General features: G+C 44.5%; 10 protein-coding genes across 10 annotated transcripts; 6 read left to right on the top strand and 4 right to left on the bottom strand.

Moving 5' to 3' along the window:
- Positions 1–2,187: 2,187 nt before the first annotated feature.
- Positions 2,188–3,481, bottom strand: GLAREA_01449 (NAD(P)-binding Rossmann-fold containing protein; the record flags this gene model as incomplete). The annotated part of the gene is made up of 4 exons (XM_008088665.1): positions 2,188–2,486; positions 2,534–2,604; positions 2,660–3,208; positions 3,321–3,481. The coding sequence occupies 4 exons, from the start codon at positions 3,479–3,481 to the stop codon at positions 2,188–2,190; spliced, it is 1,080 nt and encodes a 359-aa protein (XP_008086856.1).
- A 989-nt stretch (positions 3,482–4,470) lies between these two features.
- Positions 4,471–5,062, top strand: GLAREA_01448 (uncharacterized protein; the record flags this gene model as incomplete). Its single annotated transcript, XM_008088664.1, has 2 exons — positions 4,471–4,698; positions 4,748–5,062. 2 exons carry the CDS (start codon positions 4,471–4,473, stop codon positions 5,060–5,062), a joined length of 543 nt encoding a protein of 180 aa, XP_008086855.1.
- Positions 5,063–5,364: 302 nt separating this feature from the next.
- GLAREA_01447 (Glyoxalase/Bleomycin resistance protein/Dihydroxybiphenyl dioxygenase) lies at positions 5,365–6,369 on the bottom strand (the record flags this gene model as incomplete). Its single annotated transcript, XM_008088663.1, has 6 exons — positions 5,365–5,373; positions 5,411–5,736; positions 5,907–6,012; positions 6,076–6,101; positions 6,166–6,238; positions 6,286–6,369. The coding sequence occupies 6 exons, from the start codon at positions 6,367–6,369 to the stop codon at positions 5,365–5,367; spliced, it is 624 nt and encodes a 207-aa protein (XP_008086854.1).
- A 403-nt stretch (positions 6,370–6,772) lies between these two features.
- GLAREA_01446 (ClpP/crotonase) lies at positions 6,773–7,892 on the top strand (the record flags this gene model as incomplete). The annotated part of the gene is made up of 7 exons (XM_008088662.1): positions 6,773–6,835; positions 6,882–7,032; positions 7,079–7,156; positions 7,204–7,359; positions 7,409–7,710; positions 7,759–7,813; positions 7,864–7,892. 7 exons carry the CDS (start codon positions 6,773–6,775, stop codon positions 7,890–7,892), a joined length of 834 nt encoding a protein of 277 aa, XP_008086853.1.
- Positions 7,893–8,662: 770 nt separating this feature from the next.
- Positions 8,663–10,991, top strand: GLAREA_01445 (uncharacterized protein; the record flags this gene model as incomplete). The annotated part of the gene is made up of 2 exons (XM_008088661.1): positions 8,663–9,759; positions 9,809–10,991. 2 exons carry the CDS (start codon positions 8,663–8,665, stop codon positions 10,989–10,991), a joined length of 2,280 nt encoding a protein of 759 aa, XP_008086852.1.
- A 2,183-nt stretch (positions 10,992–13,174) lies between these two features.
- On the top strand, positions 13,175–13,549 carry GLAREA_01444 (uncharacterized protein; the record flags this gene model as incomplete). The annotated part of the gene is made up of 1 exon (XM_008088660.1): positions 13,175–13,549. The coding sequence occupies one exon, from the start codon at positions 13,175–13,177 to the stop codon at positions 13,547–13,549; it is 375 nt and encodes a 124-aa protein (XP_008086851.1).
- Positions 13,550–14,536: 987 nt separating this feature from the next.
- On the bottom strand, positions 14,537–16,471 carry GLAREA_01443 (P-loop containing nucleoside triphosphate hydrolase; the record flags this gene model as incomplete). The annotated part of the gene is made up of 5 exons (XM_008088659.1): positions 14,537–14,585; positions 14,640–14,897; positions 14,949–15,309; positions 15,358–15,768; positions 16,237–16,471. 5 exons carry the CDS (start codon positions 16,469–16,471, stop codon positions 14,537–14,539), a joined length of 1,314 nt encoding a protein of 437 aa, XP_008086850.1.
- A 440-nt stretch (positions 16,472–16,911) lies between these two features.
- Positions 16,912–17,847, top strand: GLAREA_01442 (RNAse P Rpr2/Rpp21/SNM1 subunit-containing protein; the record flags this gene model as incomplete). The annotated part of the gene is made up of 2 exons (XM_008088658.1): positions 16,912–17,257; positions 17,654–17,847. 2 exons carry the CDS (start codon positions 16,912–16,914, stop codon positions 17,845–17,847), a joined length of 540 nt encoding a protein of 179 aa, XP_008086849.1.
- A 2,263-nt stretch (positions 17,848–20,110) lies between these two features.
- On the bottom strand, positions 20,111–20,512 carry GLAREA_01441 (uncharacterized protein; the record flags this gene model as incomplete). Its single annotated transcript, XM_008088657.1, has 3 exons — positions 20,111–20,134; positions 20,193–20,297; positions 20,453–20,512. The coding sequence occupies 3 exons, from the start codon at positions 20,510–20,512 to the stop codon at positions 20,111–20,113; spliced, it is 189 nt and encodes a 62-aa protein (XP_008086848.1).
- Positions 20,513–21,133: 621 nt separating this feature from the next.
- On the top strand, positions 21,134–21,907 carry GLAREA_01440 (FMN-binding split barrel; the record flags this gene model as incomplete). The annotated part of the gene is made up of 1 exon (XM_008088656.1): positions 21,134–21,907. The coding sequence occupies one exon, from the start codon at positions 21,134–21,136 to the stop codon at positions 21,905–21,907; it is 774 nt and encodes a 257-aa protein (XP_008086847.1).
- Positions 21,908–22,132: the final 225 nt, after the last annotated feature.

Raw genomic sequence — 22,132 nt, 5'->3', positions numbered from 1 at the left:
CTCGCCGGGCTATCACCACGCTCATTCGACCTCTCAAGCGCGTACCTAGCACAGCTGGTGTGAGTTGTATTCATCCGTGGCTCTAACTCCACTTAGGGTCACAAAAAGTGACAGTCCTTTCTTTTCTGGGCCTGACGAGCAGGTGGGGTTATCGTGAGTTTCTTGTTTGCTTTCCCATGTTTCGCAGCTCACTACAATGATCATGTTTTTGAATTTCATGATCGGGAAAGGCTTGCTCCTCAAGTGAGTCCACCATTGTTGCGTTTTGCTTTTCATTATGTCTTTTGTAAATGGCGCTGCGAGTGTGCGTTGCCAAATTCGATTGTTTTCCAATTTTGAATATTGCTATCACCGCCAAGTTGAAAACATGTTGCAGTTAAGGACTTTAGATGAAGTCTATTTAATATCCTCGTTAGGAACTATCAAGGAATATCAAATACGCTCTAAAGACAATGTGCCACATGAGAGAATTTTCTCTCATTATGGCGTACATGATCCTATCGAAGTCATATAGGCAGCAAGTGAGCCTTCTCTACCTGCTTTCTAGTATGTGATATCACGTATTCCTTCTTGAAGAAAATACTTGACCACAAGTCAACTGGCATGTCTCATGAGCACCTCTGCATTACATCAGCTACATGGAAGACTAAAATCGTATCCTATCGGCCTCGCCACCCGGAGGCTGAACATCAAAGAATGGTTCATGGCCCACTTCTCGTGCTGTGTTCAAAAGTCACCGGCTCGAACGTCGGGACCATTGTTTTGCCATATTTGCCGAGAAGCGATACGACGATGAGGCTCATCTATCTCGCCACGACCCGAAATTGTTGAAAGTGACTCGGACTTGAGGCTGTTGTAGATCACTGCCGTAAGTATTCCCGAAGATTTATAGACCGCTGGGCGGTGCTGATACTCGTTGGTAGACGACCCTTGATGCAACTGAGCACGATAAAAGATTGAACGCTTAGTTCGAATCGAACCCCAGTGGCCAGGAGTCTGCAAGCGAATTTTTTTTTTATTGCCCAGTGCCTTGGGACCTACGTCGAGTTATTGAGGGTCGCTTCTGCCCGACAGTTGAGTCTGCATACTGGAGTCTTCTAGGCATCGAGTAATCTGATAGTTGTCAAAATGATCTACATTTAAAGTGGCTTCAGAGTACTTTGTGTGCATACGATCCATTCAGTCCAGGCCAGCGCTTCATCTGGCCAGTCATTGTCCTAATGAAGAGTCATCTGGCCATACGATCTTCGCGGAGATGCACTGCTCAAATTACAGATCATGCTGGGTCTTTTTCATATTGTTTGCCTAGGTTGCTATCTTTGAGCCAAGTATTGCTCCCGCCACTTCCGCGCTCTCACTCCAATATGCTTTTCTTGGGAATAAGGAGGTGGCGGCGGAGTATCTTGTGGGTCAAAGGACCGACTGGGCATCAAAGGTATCCCGATAATGCACCTTGAATGTTTCAATGATTAGGAGTGCATATGTCTTGAAGCGATATTGCTATTCGAGAGTCAAGAGCATGTTGCTTCGGTCTCATTGTCTTTCTTTCCCCCCATATTTCTCTCCTTAACAAATTCATTGTGAAGGCGGCCGCCGGCCAAGCATAGAGAGACTCCTGTTATGATAGGATATTTCATGTTACTCCCAAGCTTCACATGGTGGCAACATGCTTGTCAAGCATTTAGAAAAACAATAATAGGGAATATTTCTGTATACTTCCCAATAGCGCAACAATTTTTGTACGCGTTTTTGCCTAGGCAAGAATGATCGGTCTTAGACTTCCATTGACCAGATATCAATCTAAGACACGTCCCCCGAGGAGTTTATGCTTTGGGTGTCTTTTCGCACGAAACAAATGAAAGAAGCTTAGATGTCAAACATCGGAACTGGTATACAAACCAACCTTCCACTTGCGAGACTAGCATCGGCTTACAAGACACTATTCTATCTCTTCGACTTCGGACGCAGTATCAAACACTGTTCTCTCTATTTTCATGCCTTGCATTATCTTTTTTAAGTTTCGACGGATTTGAAGTTGTATTTTGTGCTTGTATATCTCGTAATTGTTGGTTTGAGTATGGAATACAGCAATAGACACGGACAAATCGCTGCAAGTATGCTGAAGTAACTTTATTTAGCGAGAGCATCGCTGTATTACACATTTTTCCCTCACTGTCTGTCGGAAATCTAGACGTCACCAAGCTTCAGCACCGCCTTGCCATAGTTCCTACCTTGCAACATTCTGACGAACCCCTCAGCCGCGTCCTCCATGCCACTAGTAACATCCATCAATACCTTAATCTCCCGGTCCTTGATCCATTTACCAAGATTCTGTTGATGCTCGTCCCTGTACTTTGGTCCGAAATCAGGATCGAAAACAATGAATCCTCGAATTGTAAGTCGTCTGGCGACTACTTGTGGCATATTTCCGAGACGGTAGACTTTTGAGGGGTCGAGTGAAGTTTGAGAGATGCTCCCGCATTGGACTGGATGTTGTCAGATATGAAATTCAAGGGGAGATGGGGAGTGGTACCTATTCTGCCGAAATTTTCCATGTGAACTATCGCTACATCTAGGTGTTCTCCTCCTACATTGTCATAGTAGCTATCAGAAAGTTAGCTTCAAGCTTATTCATAAGATTCTCACAATTTCAACTTACATGTTCAACCCACCACCACCAGTTTCCTCCAATACCCTCTCTAACCCCTCGGTAACACCCTCGGTCCTGTAGTTGAACCCTGCATCAAACCCCAGTTCTTTCGTAATGAAATCCAATTTCTCTTGACTTCCAACAGAGCCCAACACTCTCAGCCCCTCACGCTTCGCAAGCTGCCCAACGATTTGGCCGACAGCACCACTGGCCGCACTAATAAAAATAACGTCTCCCTTCTTCGGTTTTCCAATCTCATAGAAACTTGAATAAGCAGTCAATCCACTCATGCCCAGCGCCCCCAAGAACAGTTTCGGATCTAGACCTAACGGATTTTCAAGTATTTGAAACCCTCCGGCGTAGGGAGATATGTTAAGACGGGATGAATCCACGATTTGATAGGTACTGAAGGCGGCATTTCCTAGGACTAGATCACCAGGATGATAGGACGGGTTAGAAGATTTAACGACCTGGAGAAGACCTGCGTTTGAGAGTGTTGAGCCTAGTGGGTATCCGGAGACGTAGGATTTGTTCCCAGCGGGCTTCATGCGACCGCGCCTGTGATGCTGTTAGATGTTGTGGATGACACCCCATTCTTGTTGTGTACAGATCATGACAATATGCTACACAACATATAATTGAACGAGAAGTGTATTCGGAAAAGACTCACATAAACGGATCATAGCTCAAATAAAGAGTCTTGAGTAACACACTCCCATCGTCCAATTCGTCATCAAGATCTATCTCCTCGGTCTTCACCGTCAGATCTTCACCGGGAATCGGGAAACCAGTCGGGTTTTTGGACAATATAAGAGACTGGTTTGGTGCCATGTTTTGTAGTCTATCTCAGATCTATCACTATATAGTGCTACAAGGTCTTTCGTGAGCGAATGTTTTTGCGATTCCGTTAGGTATTGGTTGAAGAAGACATTCCCGGTCAAATGATCACCCGGGTGTCAGAAGATTACCAATCCCGAGGTAGAGAGAAATGGTGTCATATGGTGCGGTATGTATCTTTTGGGACTTTGCTAAATTTGACAAAAGAAATTACTTTTCTGATTTTGTATGACATCCCGAGATTCGGGTGTCTGATTTTACTTCAAAGTCGGGGGCAGTCACGTGGATGTTAGAATTCGTGGTAAGTAGCCTCGGGACACGCAATGAAGATCAGATGGGAGGAAAATGCATAGCATACAGTAAGTAGCCTTCAGATCAGATTGCTTACGTGATTGACATGAAATTCCTCTACTTAAATATATGGCTTAGTACGAAAATGTCGGTATCACGTGTTGGTTTGGACAGTTGATAGATGGAACGATGGTGAAAGTCGTAGTCGTACTACATACAACTTGCGAAGATTGTGGCATAAATCAAGTTTGAAAATAAGTGAGGAATTACTTCAAGCTTATGACTAGATGTTAAGTTTATCTCAACCATGTGCGAATTAAGTATTGCTACGCTGTTTATTCAACTTGACGCGGTTTCCGTTACAGTGTGGGGAATTAAGGACAAAGCAGTTCAAAATATTTCAGCTAAAGTATCATGTAGTTAGAGTGCAAGATGAATGTCTAATTGTGTAACTCAATGACGTCTATTGGACTAATTCCAACTAGTTTTAAACTACCAATGTTCAGTAATCGTTGGTGGAACTTAAGGAAAGTGTGAGTGAACCCCGCGGCAGTTGAAGTGCTCACTGTACCCATGAGCTTGATAGTTCTTGCCTATATTTACAACCCATTCAAGACATTCAAAATTTTCCAAGCATACAGTCTACTCTCAATATCCTCCCCATCAATATTGTGATTCGATTCAAACACACAATGTCACAAAACACCGAGATCCTCAAAAATGTCCGTAGGGAAATAGTCCACAGCACACAATCATATGACAGCACCATCAAGAAATTGTATTCTTCGATCGGCGATATGGCACATGCAAATTGGGGTTCTATCGCAAAAGAAATCAAGAGTTATGATAAGCAAGCCCAAGAATTTTTCACTTCTAAGATCGAAGAGAGCATTGGACCACATGGATTTATGATATTTCAAGTAAGTACTTACCCTCCTTTTCCAGCAGGTTATTTATTGATATGAATAGGAATTTAATCACGGCGCATGGCTTCCGCTGTTTGTACCAAATCTCAAATTGAAATCGACGAGGATCATCTTGGGAAATCCACTTATTGCAATTACTATGCTCAAACATGACACTTCTGCTGGTCTCTACGTTCCTGTTGAGCTTTTACTTGAGGAGAAGGAAGATGGCGGGACTGATCTGATTTACATCACGCCGTCAAATTTGATTGCGAATGAAAGCATTGAAGGGAAACCGGATGAGTTGAGAAAGGCGGCAGAGGTTTTGGACGAAAAGTTTAGAGCGCTGGTACTTTGGGTTGCTGGCCAAGAGAATTAAGTGTTGGGAAGCTTGTCAGTGAAGGAAAATAGCTAAAGTTGTCAGTTTGTCAGAATCGAGCACTCTTGGGATGGTTATGTAACCCTAAAACTTCGCTATGTACTTAAGTAGTCAATTTCAAAATATATGAATAGAGCAAAAATGGATATAAATGGCAACGGAACTTGAGAGCTCCGAGCTGTGCTATAGCTTGCTTGAGGGCAAATGCTCCCTCAGCTTTTCAACCAGCTTGAACTTCCAACGTATGCCTACCATGTCCACCAAGTCGCTTTCTCCGACAAGTCCTCGCGTTTTTGCCCTAGCTAGAATACCTCGTAATTTGTCAGGACTCTCGACTCCGATACATACTTCAGTCAATCCGTCTTTCACACCCTCTCGGCCAGGCAAAAGGTTTAACTTGACTCCGTTGACAAATTCACAACCACCATCTCTTCTCTTCCCGATACTAAAGCTTTCTTGCCATTGGGCCTCTGCACCGGCGATGTCTTCATCGCCAGGAGCGAGACGACATGCGAGAGACAGAAACCTCAGATATGAATACTTACGCATTTTCTCTGAGTATGCAGGGTAGTTCGAGGATGGCCCAAGAGCATGCCAGGGTGAGAATCGATCGTGAAGGGGAAATGGGTTGGCTGGTGTGACTGCATGCGAGTCGAGCTCGGGGATTACCGATCCTGTTCTTCCAATTACTCACTGTTAGATGACAAGAAAATTATCAACACCTTTGAGATATGGATTTTGATAGTACCTTTAATGCCTTTCGGGTGGTATTGAATACAAACCGAATCCTCGAACTGATGGCTAAATATCACTTTCGCCAAATTCCGTTCCTCCAAGTACTCACGCTGAGCCACTGCATCAGAGGTTTGCATGATGATCATATATCCACCATCTCCTCGTTTAGCAAGAAGCCTCGAAACCGTTGTGTTTGGCTCGAAAGGCGAAACGATCTGTTCCGAACATCATCTTGTTGGAAATCAAAAGGACGTGGTAAGACTCCGTGATTTTTTTACCTCAATCATATCACCGCCTATGGGGACTAATCATCATACATCAGATTTTGGACAAGCCAGACGAAAATCATGCTGAAGTAACTGACTTACGCATCACATTCTTCAACCCCCATTGCTCAACGGTGGGGTCAGAGTAAATGACTTCTACGCCAAGGACTGTGGTCTATAAATGTTTCAGCTTACTTGTGGGTGAAGTGATTGAGTTCATACAAGTTGGTCTGTAGTTTTATCCAAGTTTTCTGCAATTAGAGCGATTTGACGCAGACGTGTAGAAAGTGGTTGTGTTCGTTGCATCATTGGCGCATCGCGGTCGAGTTCGTGATTCGGAAATACAAAATTGGGGTGTTTCTGGTGAAACCACCTATCAAAGCCGAATTCAAATATGTGTTTTCTCGCTCCCGAGATAATGTGTGGCTCATGGTGGTCGTCGTCGTCTTCCAGGTGTTGTATTCGGAGATATGATGAGTAATCTCCGCACTTCCTCGGCCTCGGCTCCTGGTTCCCCTCTCAACTCTACTGTACGTACCTAGGTACACATCACGAAAGGGGCACCATGAGCGACAAGCATGTAATTCTTTGGTGTTGACGCTAAATTTCACCGTTTGAGCTGATCTGAATGCATCAGTAATCTCGAAAAACTAACCACCGGGTAGGAAGGAAGGCCTCAAATTCGGAAGACGCGTAGTTTCAATTCAAGATGTCCTCAAACAAATTCGAAGACATAGTGCTGAGCATTAATGGCCGAGTTGGTACTATCAAGGTGTGTCTAATAACTGAGAGGCTGGATTATTGTTAACACGGCCCAGTTCAATCGCCCGAAGACGCTCAACGCTTTTGGGGGTAAGCTCATGATCGAGGTCGTTGCTGCCATCCGAGAGCTTAATGACCATCCGGATACTGTATTCACTGTCCTTACTGGCGAGGGACGGTTCTTCTCCTCGGGGGCTGACGTGAAGGGTGAGATCAGCAATGAGTTGAAATTTATGTTACTAAGATCATGTAGCTTCTGGACTTGACAGCCCAGAAGGCTTTGCCAATGATGCCGAGAAAAAGATAGCATTTTTTCAGCGATTTGTTCCTGGTATGCTTCCATCCTGCAACTTCAGCTCAACTACTCATTTGTCTCAGCTTTGGAAATGCTTCGAAGTATTATTGATCATCGCAAGGTCTTTGTCCTGGCCCTCAACGGACCGGCAGTTGGAGGGGGAGCAGCCTGGTTTACAGGCGTTTCTGATATCGTTCTTGCTTCGTCATCTGTGTACCTTCAAGTCCCATTTTCTGCATGTAAGTTTTGGCAAAGCGCTTACCAAATCAGGGCTGACCAGTTTCATAGTAGGATTGGTGCCCGAGAATGGGTCTGCTATCAACTTTTCTCAAAGCATGGGAGTCCATCGTGCTAATGAGTTCCTTATGTTCGGTCGGAAAGTAACCGTTCAAGAGCTTGAACAATGGGGTATTGTCAACCAAATATTTCCAGTCGACGGGTTTCAAGACCATGTGTTACAATATCTTGAGGGCCAGCTCGCCGTAAATGATGGGAAGAGTATGATGGAGACCAAGAGACTTCAGAATGAACCACTCAGAAGTGCACGGCTGCTAGCTGTAGTCAACAGTATGGATGCTTTAGCAGAAAGAGTACTTCATCCAAATGTTTTATTGTTCCGGCTAACAATTTATTACCAGTTTGTGGATGGTGCACCAACTCAACGATTTGTCGAAAAGAAGAAGCTTCTAGAATGTAAGCACTCCAATTTCCAGTTCTGCGCAACTACTGATAATGGCCTGCAGCAAAATCTAAAAGTAGATCAAAACTTTAAGAAATATTATTAAACTTCAAAGCAGCCATGTATCTCATCAATAGCGAATTCAAGACGGCAAGGTCTGCGCTGAAATCGTGGTTAAGTTATTATATCTGCCTTACCTCGCCTACTAGGTATCTGAGCTCTTACGGTCTCATTTGTTTCGCCCTCCTTATAATAGGCTCGTTCCATGGTCGAGATACCCCCTTTTGAACTTGCAAGCAGAATGTCGCAAAATTGTCTTTTATTCGGAACAAGATAGGCCCAGGAGAATGATCTGCAGCGCTTCATGTCTGACGTTTGCTGAAAGAAGGATTGAGGCGAAGTCTTGAAGGATCAAAAAAGCCCTGGCTCACCAAAAATACTTCGTACATTCCCATGAAGTCACGTGAGCACTTGTTTCTTTTGATGTTGTTACAACTTTCAATTTAGTGGTAAAATTCATCTATATCTCTTGTTGTGCAGGTTGGATTCAAGATGGCCAGCTTTCATAAGGTGGAGTAGATGGCATACGAATGCAATTGCCGGCATACGTCGAGACATAAACGATACTTGCTGCTGTACGAGAGAATTGGTGTCACCAAGCGATACACAACTATTATCGTTGAAACTTGGTCGCAACATTATTTACCACAACGAGGTTCATCAAACGCCAGCAGGCATCAAGCGAAAGAGTGACTTTGGCAACCACCTCCCCACGGTCTCCTGATTATGGGCACGCCATGAACGCCTACGCTTTTGTTTACTTCGACTTTCTTATTTTCACTCTACGTTGAATTATGCGAATTATGAGTCAAAACAATCTCAACGTCTATGTCGGATTTTGGCGCAACTACACGAAGGATAATGGGATGTTCGGTGGCACGCTTACGCTCAGGGAGCAGGAGGGCACAGCACTTCTTGCTCTGCTAGCACTCATTGTAGGGACTGCCGGTCAGTCCTTTTGGATCATCACAAGTTACTTTATACATCAGTTCCGGTGCCGGAAATCCGCACAGCACCCAGTTTTTTATCAGCAACAAGCCGTGCTCAGAAACTCGGGATCCGCGCTCACAGCAGCTTTGCGATTCATGCAATTGTCGTTAAACTGGCGCCCAAGCAGCCGAACTGCAAAAAACGAATCAGCTGCGTCCCACACTTTGTTCTATATCACTACAGCTTTGTCGATTTCTGTCGGGTTTGGTGTGTTTGGTACTTTCGTCTCTCAATTCATTACAAAAGCAGCAAGCAGTCAGGTACTCCTTGTACCTCAACAGTGCGGATATTTCGAATTGAGAAACTACAGCAACCCAGATAACGCCAAGATATACTTGTCTGCTGACGCTGACTCTCAAATGTATGCTGGCCGCTGCTACGAGATGAATTCCACGTTAGCTTGCAAATCAAACATGAAACCCTTTCTTAATTCTACAGCAACCGACGTAGCTTGCCCATTCAATAAAGCTGAAGCTTGCATTGGATCGTCTAAGCCGGCCTACAGAATGGATAGTGGTCCCATAAATTCCAACCACAAACTAGGCCTTAACGCGAAGAAGTCTGAACGATTAGAAGTTCGAAAGGTTGCAACCTGTGTGCCCCTCAATCTGACAAGATATCTCACTCACGAATTGAAGACGATCTCTGTGGGCCCCGGTGTGAATAACGATGTTCGCATTGGGTTTTTTCAATTAGGCCCAAGGTGTAAGAGGCAAAATACTGACAGAGTTGGGAATGGATCTACGGTTGCGAATGGTGCTGGTTCTATTGCAATACAAAACAACGGACCGATCTCTGATCATGCTAGAGCGAACACAGATCAAGTGACGTCTCAAATGGATATACCGCCTGACACGACTTACCAGTATGTCAAAGCGGCCCGTGGTGCTTCATTAGGATATGACCTTCGGTATGAATCTTAATGGTTTGAGATTCCAAGGCTGACTAAACCGGCATAGTGTTGTACATTCAGAACTGGGTGCTGAAGAACAGAGCTGGTTTCCAATCGACGATTTTAAGCTCCAGAATGCTGATGTTGCTGTGTTCTTTCTTGCCAGTAACGATGTGAGGTACCTGCATCCTACGTCTGACCCATTCTATCTGGCAAATAAATCTTCACAGGGCGAAACGATTTCGCTTGGCGGGGGGCGAGCTAACATACCATATTGGGATTCATTTAAACCCGTCACCGGCATTGGCTGCACGGATCAATATCAAATTTGTAACAAAACGTTCAAAAAAGAGAAATTAACCCCTCAGAATGAGAAGGACTTCTGTACCCCTTTAGGACCGGTCTCTTCTATATTAGATGAAGGGCGTAAACTGGGTCTAAATCCGTATCAAAACGCTACCTTGAGGATTATTGCTCACCACCTCCATGAGTCGGGTATATACAACAGCGCAAGTAGCTTGGGTGCAGCAGCTTTACGAGCAGGTCGAACATCATACATGATCCAAGATTCTTACGTTCAAACAGCAAAGATTGATGAATTATGGTGGCATAATGAGGTTCAGTGGTGGTTCAATGCGTCTCTAGCAAGTCTACAGCTAAATCTGGTCAAAACTGTGGCAGAGCAGCCACTGAAGTTAAGCGAAGACACTGAAGAAGGGATGATGAAGCTTACAGATAAATACGAAAAAGAAATTTGCAAGCGGCAGCTGATCAGCAACATGGATGGATTTCAAAATTTCAGCGTGGCTGGGGTTTCGATGGTAATCTTGTTCTCACTACAACTGATTGTTCTTGGATTACACATCCACGTTATAGGAGGGGCAATCCAACGTATTCTCAAGAAGAATGGATACGCCAGGGCTAGCTGGTCCTCTGACGGATACTTGCAGTTGCAACGACAAGCTTACGAAGGTGCTGGTTATGAAGGATGGGATAACTGTGGAGAAGACGACGATATACCGGTCACACGACAGACCAGGATAGGTGGTCTTGATATGACTGAGCTTGATCATCCCCGCCTCGTACGAGCTCCGAATAGCTTTGAATCGGAAAATGGGTCGAAGGATGGGAGGTCTACACACGACGAGGAGCTGAGGAAGAAATCAAAACCGCCTCGGATATCCTCATTATCTTTGTTATCAAGCTACACAGGATACTTCAACCGGCCTTTACCTCCACTACCCGCTTAAACTTTTGTCAACTTACCTACCTACCTACCTACCTATAGGTACCTACGAGGTAGTACGGAAACATCCGCAGTCGCTCACGGGCGGTGACAGATGGAAATAGGGTCATTCGGTAATTAATATTTATTTATTTCAAGAAGAGAAATTTAGTTGCTTAGAGATTCCGCACCAAATGGTAAGACATCTAATCTTTTATCCGGTGTAGTTCTTGTTACGAAGAACTTCCTGCTAATTCCGTTCTATAGAACTGCTACGTGTACATACCTAGGTACCTACAAATACCTGCTAGGTATTATACCACTGCACAATTACCTTGCAAGAAAATTCGGCCACTCATCGTAAACCTTCCGGCTGCAAATGTCGAAAATCGGGTACCTCTTATGATCAGATTAAACAAAAACATCGTCCAGAAAATCATGGTCGTAAAATCTAGCGGCGAGGGGGGTTGCTCTAACAGCAATGGGTTGTCCCACTTTTCGTTCCTTCCCTTCCAGGTTGAGAACTTTTGGTGACCACCTCATTCACATGGACCCGACACGACTTGCCGATCGGGATGTTCGCGTGGCATCTGAGCATGAAAGTATCAAGGTGTGTTCAAATAACCTTAAGTCGACCTCGGGAGACCACCCGCCCGCCCGAATGTCCTATGCTGCCTCAAGTCAACAAACTGCAGCTCAATATCCTGACATATTCCACAACTGCTCTACTCTCGGGTCTACAGCTTTGCTTAAATTCCAAGGTACTTTGTACGTAGACAGTAATAGGATCTGGCGCTATTCTCACCTACTGTACCTACCTAAGGTAGGTACTTTAAATTGCTATCTCAGGGACTATCTAAACACAAAAAGGTATCAACAATTCAACTCCTGTATGCAGATTGGTTCAGTGGGAGAAAGAAGTTGTGCATGACACAATAGTAGAGGCCAAGTGTTCTTGCAACCTGCTTTCACGCACCGACATCCGCGTCCGTAAAGAGTCTCAAGCGTCACCGAGCGAACAAATGGTGTATCACAGAATGCCATGGAAATAAAGGGATGGAGTCAGCGAGTCATATGGTGGTATTTCAATTTGAAACGTAGATAATAGACCTTCATAGGGACAAACGAGAATATAAAACTTCCTTTAGGCTTTGGTATCAGTTGCTCTGAGTCTCCTCCAATGTCAAAGTTGTCTTAATTCTCACTAGCTCCTGGATGTCCATGTTAAACGCAGCATCTACCAACTCTTTGTTCCTTAAAGGCTGGGCTTGTGAAAGAAGGAGAGGGCTCCTGGCTCGGAAATTATTCTTGCGTGGATGATCCAAAGTCAATCAACATGCAACACCGTCGAGCATAGCAAAGTCTACGTCTCTCTGTCATGAGCCTCCAAATTCTGTTTGTAAATCTACATAATATCTCGAATTGAGATGTGAAAATGATGTCATTTAAAAGGAATAACAAGATGTGAAATCTGAATTGGTACATTGATACTTAAATACATAGGTACCTAGGTAATAACCATATGCTTAGATACCAGTCTTTGGTATAACGTTCTTTGGTTGCGGCTGTCGATGTTGCCAACTAAATGTTTTAATAGAGAGCGTGTACCCATACCTTACCCGCCTGCACCTAGTGATGCGTAGCCCACTTTAAGAGAAAGATGTCCATAAAATTGCAGCTCATTCGTATCTGGTCTCTGGATACACAAAATTCAAAATCTCCAGAATTACCTTATTGGTTAGCAATAAAGAAGTCCTTCCTCAAACGAAGGGAGAATAAAAAACAATATTTTCCTACAAAAACTCCTGCCGTGTACTTTTTGCTTCTTTGAATACCTAGCCACATATTCGATCATAACAACAATAGACTTGTGTCTTCTTTTCTTTGTTTGCTGCTGAGAACAAAGATCGCCTTTCCATTTAAAGCTCACTTTATTGTAAGAAAATACTTTATTCCTATTCACAAAGATCAGATCAATCACTTTAAATTCGTTTATCGGGATTCTACTTTACTTCTATTTACATCATTCAGCACTCACAGCGACCTTCACCTTCTGAAACTACTTTAATACAGCTATTAAACTTCAGGTAAGTTGAATAGTACTGTATAATTTACTCATAACTTTACAGCAACGAACACAACAAGTCGTCCAATATGTGCTTAATCATTGAACTAAAATGGGGTTGTACTTGCAGCCTAACATCCACCATGATCTGCCCGACATCCATGGTTACCTGCGCCAGAACCAGTCGCGAAAGCCTTCCAAGGGCCACAGTCAAAATCCTAAATCGGAAGTGTGATACTTGCATCAACCCATTCTCTCCACAAGAAGACTTTCGCGGAGTAAATGAGTGTATGGCGATCTTCAAGGACTTTCTAGAGAAATATGCTCTTCCGCAGCAGCTCGCTGACGAAGCGTCAGAGATTAGACTCAAGGATGTATCTATGCTCGTGTCTCAAAAAGAAAGGTTGGACCATTTACAACGTCAGATGGGATCTGTTCTTTATGGAATTAAGTGGACTCAGCTCGAGGCTGAGGAAGATGTGAAGATTCAGCTTCCAAGGTTTGTCTGGACATCCTAGAGAACTGGGCAAGACACAGCTACCCACAATATGCGGAGAGCCTAGACACTTTCCCATTTAACATTTCCAGGTAAGCACACATCAAAGGTACAGCATCTTCACGACCCTCCTTTTGTCACCGTCGAACATGCCAGCCGCCGAGTCTGCAGAACGCAGTTCGGACCATTATATCTTCCAACCATTCTTTTGTCTGAAAGACAAACAAGGAACCAAAGTTAGGCAGCCATATTTGCTATCTAACAATACAATATCCTCATCTAGTCACTGAAGTAGATTCCCAAGTTGAGGATATCATATGGAAATCCAAACCAAAAAAAACTCAGTAACATTTTGAAAGCCTGCTACCATCAGTATTAGAACCCAATGTGAGATATGAGTCGACGAAAACCGAAATAGAGAAGTGATCAGCAACAGTAACTACAGGTAATGAGCCGAAGGCGTAGAGTAAAGGGGGGGGGGGACCGGACAAGGATCACGTAGTTTGTATTTCGTGGCTTCTGAGAAAAATGAAGCCTTTCTTTACTTCACCAAGTAAGAACAATTGCGGCTCGGAAGTAGGTTACTAAGAAGAATGGACCAATGGTGGTTAATGGGAAGGGGGAAGGAGAGTCTAACAAACATAGAAATGGAGTTTTGAACAGCAGAAAAATATTATCTGTTGATCGCAAGAATTTAGTACAAGAATTTAGAGCACTGTTAAACATATTTTAGTTGATAAAACCGCTATTCATTTTTGCTATTCTGCTCTTAACCACCACAACTTGACCACCCCGTTTGGCCATAGATTTGATAAACAAAGAACTGAGCAACTTTTACCCCCAAAGCCCAGAGTAACACAATCGCAGGCAAGAAGAAAACCCGAGGAAGTCATAACAACTCAAACAAGCCAACATGAGGCGAAGATGGGAGGTAAATTCAGGATAGTGTTTTCTGGTCGACCTCTGCTGTGGTTTCAGAGTGTTGTTTGTAGTGAGAGTATTACATGATTTAGTTGGCCATGTAGGTATTGGAGTCAATCCCCCCCTCTGGGTATTCACTACCAGAGTATTAGTACGAGGCGGGATGATCATATAGTATGGTCTAAACTTACGGAACAGAAGCCTCAAATCTTTTCTCGATCTCCTTCAGCACTTCCTGATCAGCTTCGTTGCTGACAAAAGAAATGGAGATACCCTTGGTTCCGAAACGACCAGCACGTCCGACACGGTGAAGGTATGAATCGGCGTCACCTGGTAGATCGTAGTTGATGGCCACGTTGATACGTTCAATATCAATACCACGGCCAAACACATCAGTCGCGACACAGATACGCTTGTTGAATTCCTTGAATTCCTTATAGCGCTTGATGCTGTTAAATCCGTTAGTGAGCATTTTGAAAGACAAGCAAAGTTATGCATACCGCTCCTCTTGACCAACGCCTGAGTGAACTGCGATGGAAGGGAAATTACATTCCCTCAAAAGCTTGTCCAATTCTGTGGCTCTAAGAGTGCTCTTGACGAAAATGATCACTTGATTGAAATGCAGCTCGTCAAGCAGCTCATTAAGTTTTCGATTCTTCTCCTTCTCGTCAAGTTTGATGTAGTACTGTGCGAGACCGTGGAGAGTAAGCTTCGTGTCGTCATCAACATAGATTTCCATGGGATTTTGCATAAATTTCTTGCAAATTGGGCGGACTTCTTGAGAAAGCGTTGCACTGAACATCATGACTTGCTTCTGTGTTGGAGTAGCTCTGAAAATCTCTTGAACGTCACGGCGCATATCTATAGTTCAATTAGGAATCTGCATAACAAGACAGCGAACGCGCATACCGATCTGTTCCAGCATCTTGTCGCACTCATCGAGGACGAAAACTTTGCAGCTACCGAGTCGCAAGTATTTGTCACGCACCAATGCGTTTAGTCTTCCAGGTGTAGCGACGATGATATGTGGGTGTGTCTCTTTGTTCTTGAGAATTTCGGCATCTTTGAGGATTGGGGTTCCGCCGTAAAACACGCCAGTCTTTACGTCCGGCATATACTTGCTGAAACGAGCATACTCGTTCTTGATCTGGTAGGCGAGCTCACGGGTGTGGCACATTACCAAAACAGAGGTTTCTCCCGCGACGGGATCAACTTGCTGAAGTGTGGTGAGAACGAAAACGGCCGTTTTACCAAGACCAGACTTGGCCTGGCACAAGACATCGGTACCGAGCATAGCTTGGGGAATCGCGTTTTGCTGGACTGTAGAGTAAATCGAGCCGAAGTTAGATAAAGTAGTTCTCCAAGAGTATAACGATATGCAAGGGATCGCAGCATCCGTCCATCGTCGCATGATATCCGCAAGATAACAAAACCTCCAAGAAATTCACGAATCGATAAATGGTACGACCTTCGCCTTTAAAGACGCCAATCGTCGACCAGGGCGCGCAGCTGTATGAATCGCCGAACACGAGTCGATCCTGGAGTCTCTTGGATTTATTGCCATTGTGTACTACATTGTTTCATGCTCAACCCCACAGCATTTTCATAGAAACGACGCGTCGTACCAACTATTCCTCCTCTCGACATCTGAGGCTTACGTTGTGTTCCAAAGAGACATCCAGGATCGATCGGAGAGTATAGAGAACCCAGGTATTCCCCTTGCTTGCGATATGGATGGACGGACGCGCTGGAAGGATATAGAGCTTGGGGATGAAAGTTATGACTGACCCTCCGAAGGATGTTCGAATCCGCAATCGGTGATGGCACGAAGAAGCTCCGGCTTCAATAGGAAATCGCGGAATCCGGTGGCGTGAATACCAACATAACTGCCTTTCTTATCGGCGTTGTCCTCGGTCACAGCTAAGTCGCCCTTTTTTCCTCCGTTGGCGTCTGCGCCAGCTGCAGCATCTGTGGTTTGTAGCTCCTCGTCGGAGTAATCGATGAGATCTTCTTCAGCAGACATGTTGACTGTTGAAAAGTGATGTTGTGAAAGGTGGTTGTATTAAGGCGAGCGGCGCAGAAACAATGGGTTACTGAGTGATTATCGGAGTCGAAATAGCGTTATATGAGGGCGACGAGGCGGCTCAAGTTAAATTAGAGATGAAAGAAGGATTCGTAGATGGCGGGATCTCGGTTTCGACAACAAAGAGGAAATTGAGGCTGTGATGGTGTTGGTGAGAAGTTAAAAGCGTCGCGATCAAGGGATTTACGCGGCTCCACTATGGGTCCGAGCTCGCTTTTGAGTCAGCCTGTAAGCCTGTCAAAATCACGTGCCTTGGGCCTGACATAATTTCGTGTAACATAAGAACCCACCATATTCTTCATGTCTTCAGTACAACATCTCTGACTTCCAAATTTGGTCAGATTACGGTCGATGCGATACAGTTAGCCTACAAAGTCACCATGGCGAAAGGAAAGGCGACGACGGTGCCAAATAAAATCCTCCACACTCGAATTTCATATCTCTATCAAGCCGCATCATATTTGGCTACCCAGCAACAACATTCCAAAACATCCCAAGACAAACAACAATTTGGGGGAAATGGATGCTCATACGTTCCGGCTGTCAATCTGTTGGTTGGTGACCTGAAAGCCGTTTCGCTCAAGGCTCAGATTCGCATGTCACCTGCAATGAAACAATCAATGTGTAAGAGCTGCAACAGCATTTTAATCGATGGCTCTACGTGTTCCTCCGAGGTCGAAAACAAGAGCAAAGGTGGAAAAAAGCCTTGGGCAGATGTTCTAGTCCGTAGGTGCAATATCTGCGACACTTCGAAAAGATACCCGTCAGCGACAAGACAGAAGAGGAGACCGCACCGCCCAGTGAAACCGTTGGAGTCTACAGAAGGTACATCAGTCGTCGAGCACACTTGAAGTGCATGGTCGTCATCAAAGATTTATGTGATCATGTCGATCTTGGGATGCACTACGGATTATACACGACTTTACGCCGATACATACTTGAGTCTGCGATGAATAATACGATTAAGCATCTGCTCACGCACTAAACGATGGACGATACCTTGGCCATCCTATGATCGGGAAGACCAGATGTGTGTCTTGTGTGTTGATTTGTTATCAACATCAATTCCAGAGGCGGGTTGCCATTCAACTAATCACTCCCAGCCTTGTTCATAATGATCAGGGAGAGTGGCAAGGGACTTTGGTCATGGCCTACCATCATATCGGCAATTCTGCTTATTTTCTCTGACCCCTGGACAAGAAATTGGAGAAATACCCAGCATATTGATGGGCCTGGAACAGAAGAAGGGCGAGGGGCTTCCGCTATGGCCAACAGAAATGGATACCGAGACTGTGGATTGGTTAGAAGGAGACTGATCTGGTGGAACTGATTAATTTGTTGTCGGTGGTGGTCAAAGTAGAGCACTTGTAGTTCAAGCATTGCAACATCTGCTAGGCTGGAGCAATTGGGAGGAAATCGAGGACGACAAAGCCTTTTCTCGTATAAAACTCGCGGCGCCTACTTCATCTCCTTTCACACCTACTGAGGACTCGTGTTCATCTGGAAAGTAAGGCAATGGAGAGCCCACAGAGGATTGCATTTACTCTACCATTATTAAGTCCAGAAGGCATCAACTGCTTAAAAGAGTGCCGCCAAAAAACAGCATCTGCCCACATCTACCGTTCTTAGGATTGAAGTCCCTTGCTTGATATCTACATCAATCAACGTTGAATTGACGTCCTTGAAGGGTCTGGCTCCTTGGCGCATAGAAATAATCGTGAACTCCAAAACTGATTACTCACTCGTCCATTGTATTTGATCAGTCGTATCTTGTTCCAATGGACTTGTTGCATAGTACTTTACCCGGATCGGGCCCAACTACATTAAACCGACATTTCCCCAGCTATACTATCTTCAGAATGTTTAAGGACCATTGTTGTTGGACGTGACTTGGCAATACTTGGTGTGTCCAAGATTGTATCGCAGCTTGTCCCCACTACTCCCCGCAGTTCTTCAGACTGAGCTTACCTCCCACTACGCTGTTCAGGATTGGAAACGCTCTTCAATTCTGTGTTGTGATAATTAAAATTTTCCCTAAATCTTCACAATTCATCTAACCTCGAAGCAATCATTAGTAATGGAACAGAATCCGCAATCTTTCTCTAAGAAGGATGATTTAATTCCAGCGAATCCCAGACTACCACCACAGTCTACACTTCGAGGTTGTATGTCTTCATACTAAGTTTATCATGATTAGCCTCTAATGATAAATTTAGACATCTTCAAGCTCTTCAACATACTCACGGCCATGATCCTACTTTCTATCTATCGTGCTCCTGATACCTTGTCGCGCCTCTGTATGATGACCAACTTTTGAGAGCAAGGACTTTTTGCAGTAGAAAAAACTGACCAGCTGTGACCGACTAGACACGATGTTTATCGCATCGACCTTTACGTTTATTTTCCATGGCGGACTCTTACTTCCCTGGGCAAATTCGCAGGTAGAGTCGTTTGTCCTGTGCTTCGTTGGCGGTTTTTGGGCTTTCTTTTTCTCGTTTATGATATCTCTTCATAAAGAGGATTTGGTCAATAAGATAGCCTGAATCCAAAGGAATGTACAATATTGTATAGCTGTACATTTTGACCTTCTCCTTGTGTTTGTGATGTTCCCAGCCTAATACCCTACCATCTTGATATCTTCAATGTCTAGAGTAATGCTAATATTTTTTTCAGATCTACATCATTTACATCAATTTGATACTCTATTTCTTGCGAGGCTTTTATTTTTATTTTTATTTTTATTATTTTACAACTTGTAATCGCTATATGCCATGATTGTCTTAATCACCCTTGGGTGAATTAGCTGCACTAGAAACCATAATTTTACACTGTCTTTCTCTATACTATAACATTAACTACAAGTGACATCTCTGTCAGGTTGTTTCTTGCCACTTCCATACTTATAACTGATGACAGGACAGTGAATGTAATTATGACCTTCCTCGTATGATTTAAAGGCTGAAAACGCGGGCTACATGAGCTTGGTACTAAAACCTGGTGTGCTTTGATATATTTCGTTTCCACAAGATATATTCTTGATAGTAGGCGCTTTGTGTTTCAAGGCGCGTTGAAGAAGAGAAGAGACAGCGTTTTGGAAGTACCTTTTAGAAGACATACAGAATGTATATACAGGGCTAACAGCAATTTACTTTGGCATGGCCTCACGATACTGCGGGAAATACCATGACCGTAAATGCAGATATCGGAACATCTCGCAAGAATGCTAAAAAGATTTCACCAGAAAGGCCTGCAGGGTCAGTTCAATTTCCCCTCGTACCCTATTCAGGTAATTTCTACGAGGGACGCGCAGATATGCGCCGTCACGGTAATAGATGGAACATCACCATGGGAGAAACTTCAACTTCCATTGACCAAGCAGAAGCAAGAAGCATTTTTTCAAATGTACAGATACGCCGGTGAGATGCGTCCTTTCCTCCCAAATCAGAGCGGTCCCATCCTGAAGCAGGAAGTTTTCCCCGCTCTCGAGAACATCAATCCCAAGTCTGATCAAGAATTCATCTCTCCATCGATTGTGCCTAACGCCCCCCGAGGTCCCCCCGTTTACCCATCGTGATTGCCTTATGTGGTTGGGTTTGGGTTCATCTGGATTGGAATCAGACACTGCAACTAATCGGCATACGTTGTGGCGAAGGATGCTTACCTTCCTCTTTCCACCGGTAAGAGTAACGTTCACGAATCGGCGGGTGTATGTGATTCTCTTCTTTGCGCGTCCCTTTGGAGTCTTCTTCTTCTCTTGTGGCTCAACCTGTGATTATATCCCATCAGCGATCGTCCTTAAATGCATCACCTCCTCATATCTATCATGATTCGTTTCGATCGCCACCGCCTCTTGTCTTCGTGAAACTCCTCCAAGTGACTGCCCTCTCGCACCACTACCCCCCAAGATCAGAAATTTCGTACCTTTGGTGTTTGAGACTTGACCTTTCCGGCACGAGCGAGAGATCCGTGGACTTTTCCCATGATTGCGGTTTATCGGTTCGTTGATGGTTCCGATCTGGGTGGCGATACGGGTTAGCTGTTGGTCCTGAATCGTCCTAAGCGTCTCCAAAGCGATGCCGAAGGTGAGAGTGTCGTAGCAGCTGATAAAATTGTGCAAATATGTGTCGGGGTTGGAAGGAACTCACAGGTTTGATCTGGCGTTGATTGTCGATGATGTTTGAGATTGCAGGCGCCGATGAGTCGAAATCACAGTGTGGAATTCATCCTCGCTTAGCCGCAAGCTAACCGGCATGTCTGCCCGTGCACGTGATGAATATTATGTTTCGACGTACCAAGCTCACACTGGAGTATACAATTATTATACTCGACGTGCTCGAGTAGCACTCTCTTTATCCTTCAAGGTAAAGTTTTATTAAGAAATGGGGAGCAAAGTCAGAAATAAATAAATCCCTATTTTGAGTGCTTTTCTCACATGGAGATAAACGCTACCACCCTCGCAATCGGGACGTGGTCAGTGCTCCTGGCCTCGGTCCTCACGATAACATGACATTCAGACTTCTGCTTTAGGAGCTGCAAGTTACAACTAAGTTCATGTCATTCACTATTCTGTTCTGTTGATCTGAAAACTTCAAGTCCGACGAGATGCTATTTTCCATCCTGGGCTTCGCCTCTCTCCTTCCTCTCACCACAGCAATTCTACCTTCTCCCCTCAATCCCCAGCACATCTTCAGCAACCCAACGAGTCCCCACGACTCGACCTTCCGGATACCCACTTCCTACGAATCCGCAGTCCTCGCTCGTCGAATCCTCCATCTAACACCCCATAGCACCCTCTCTACTATCTTCCCCTCTCCCGAACATGCCAGTGAACAACGGCCGTCAGGGTTGGGAGGAATGCCAATTGGATTGATGGACTACATCGCAGACTGTGAAGACTCTGGAAACCCAACAATCCTAGCTATCAACATTGCTACATCATTCAAGAACGTAGCCGCGGGGAGTAACATCTCATTGAGTCTGCAATGGGTACCGCCACACCTACCAGACAAGCGGATTCAGTCCGAGGGGCCAAGAACAGCATATTCTGCTGCGAATCTTCCTAGATTTAGCTTGTTAGGCTACCTAGAGAAGATTGACGAGGCTAAAGGCGCGGAGTTGAAGGAGTGTTTTTTGGATACGCATCCAGATTCGAAGTACTGGTTGCCTGGGAATAGGATACATACTTCTGAATGGGTGAGGCTGGTAGTGCAAGATGTGTACTGGGTAGGTGGATTTGGAGACAGGGCGTATATTGGATGGATAGACGCTGAGGAATGGAGAAATGTCACAAGGAAAGAGTGGGAGGATGTTAGGCTACCTGGTGAGCACAAAGGGTGGAAGGAGTGGGCTGTTCAGGAGAGGGACTGGGAGTTATAGTATCAGAGAGTACGGGACTTTGTCAATTTGTAATTTTTGGATACTCATTGCAAGCGCAGGTTATTTGATTTGTCAATATAGATGTTATACTGATTTGATTCTTGACATTTCCTATGCTGTGACAAGATGCCAGTACCAAGTCGAAGAATTCTAACGTAACTTCGTGCTCCATACATCTAGTAAGCTCTAAAATAAAGCGGCCCTCTAGCAGATATCCTAGAATTT

Source organism: Glarea lozoyensis, assembly GCF_000409485.1.
Source record: "Glarea lozoyensis ATCC 20868 chromosome Unknown GLAREA7, whole genome shotgun sequence".
NCBI lineage: Eukaryota > Fungi > Ascomycota > Leotiomycetes > Helotiales > Helotiaceae > Glarea > Glarea lozoyensis.
This window is presented reverse-complemented; position numbering and strand designations above follow the sequence as displayed.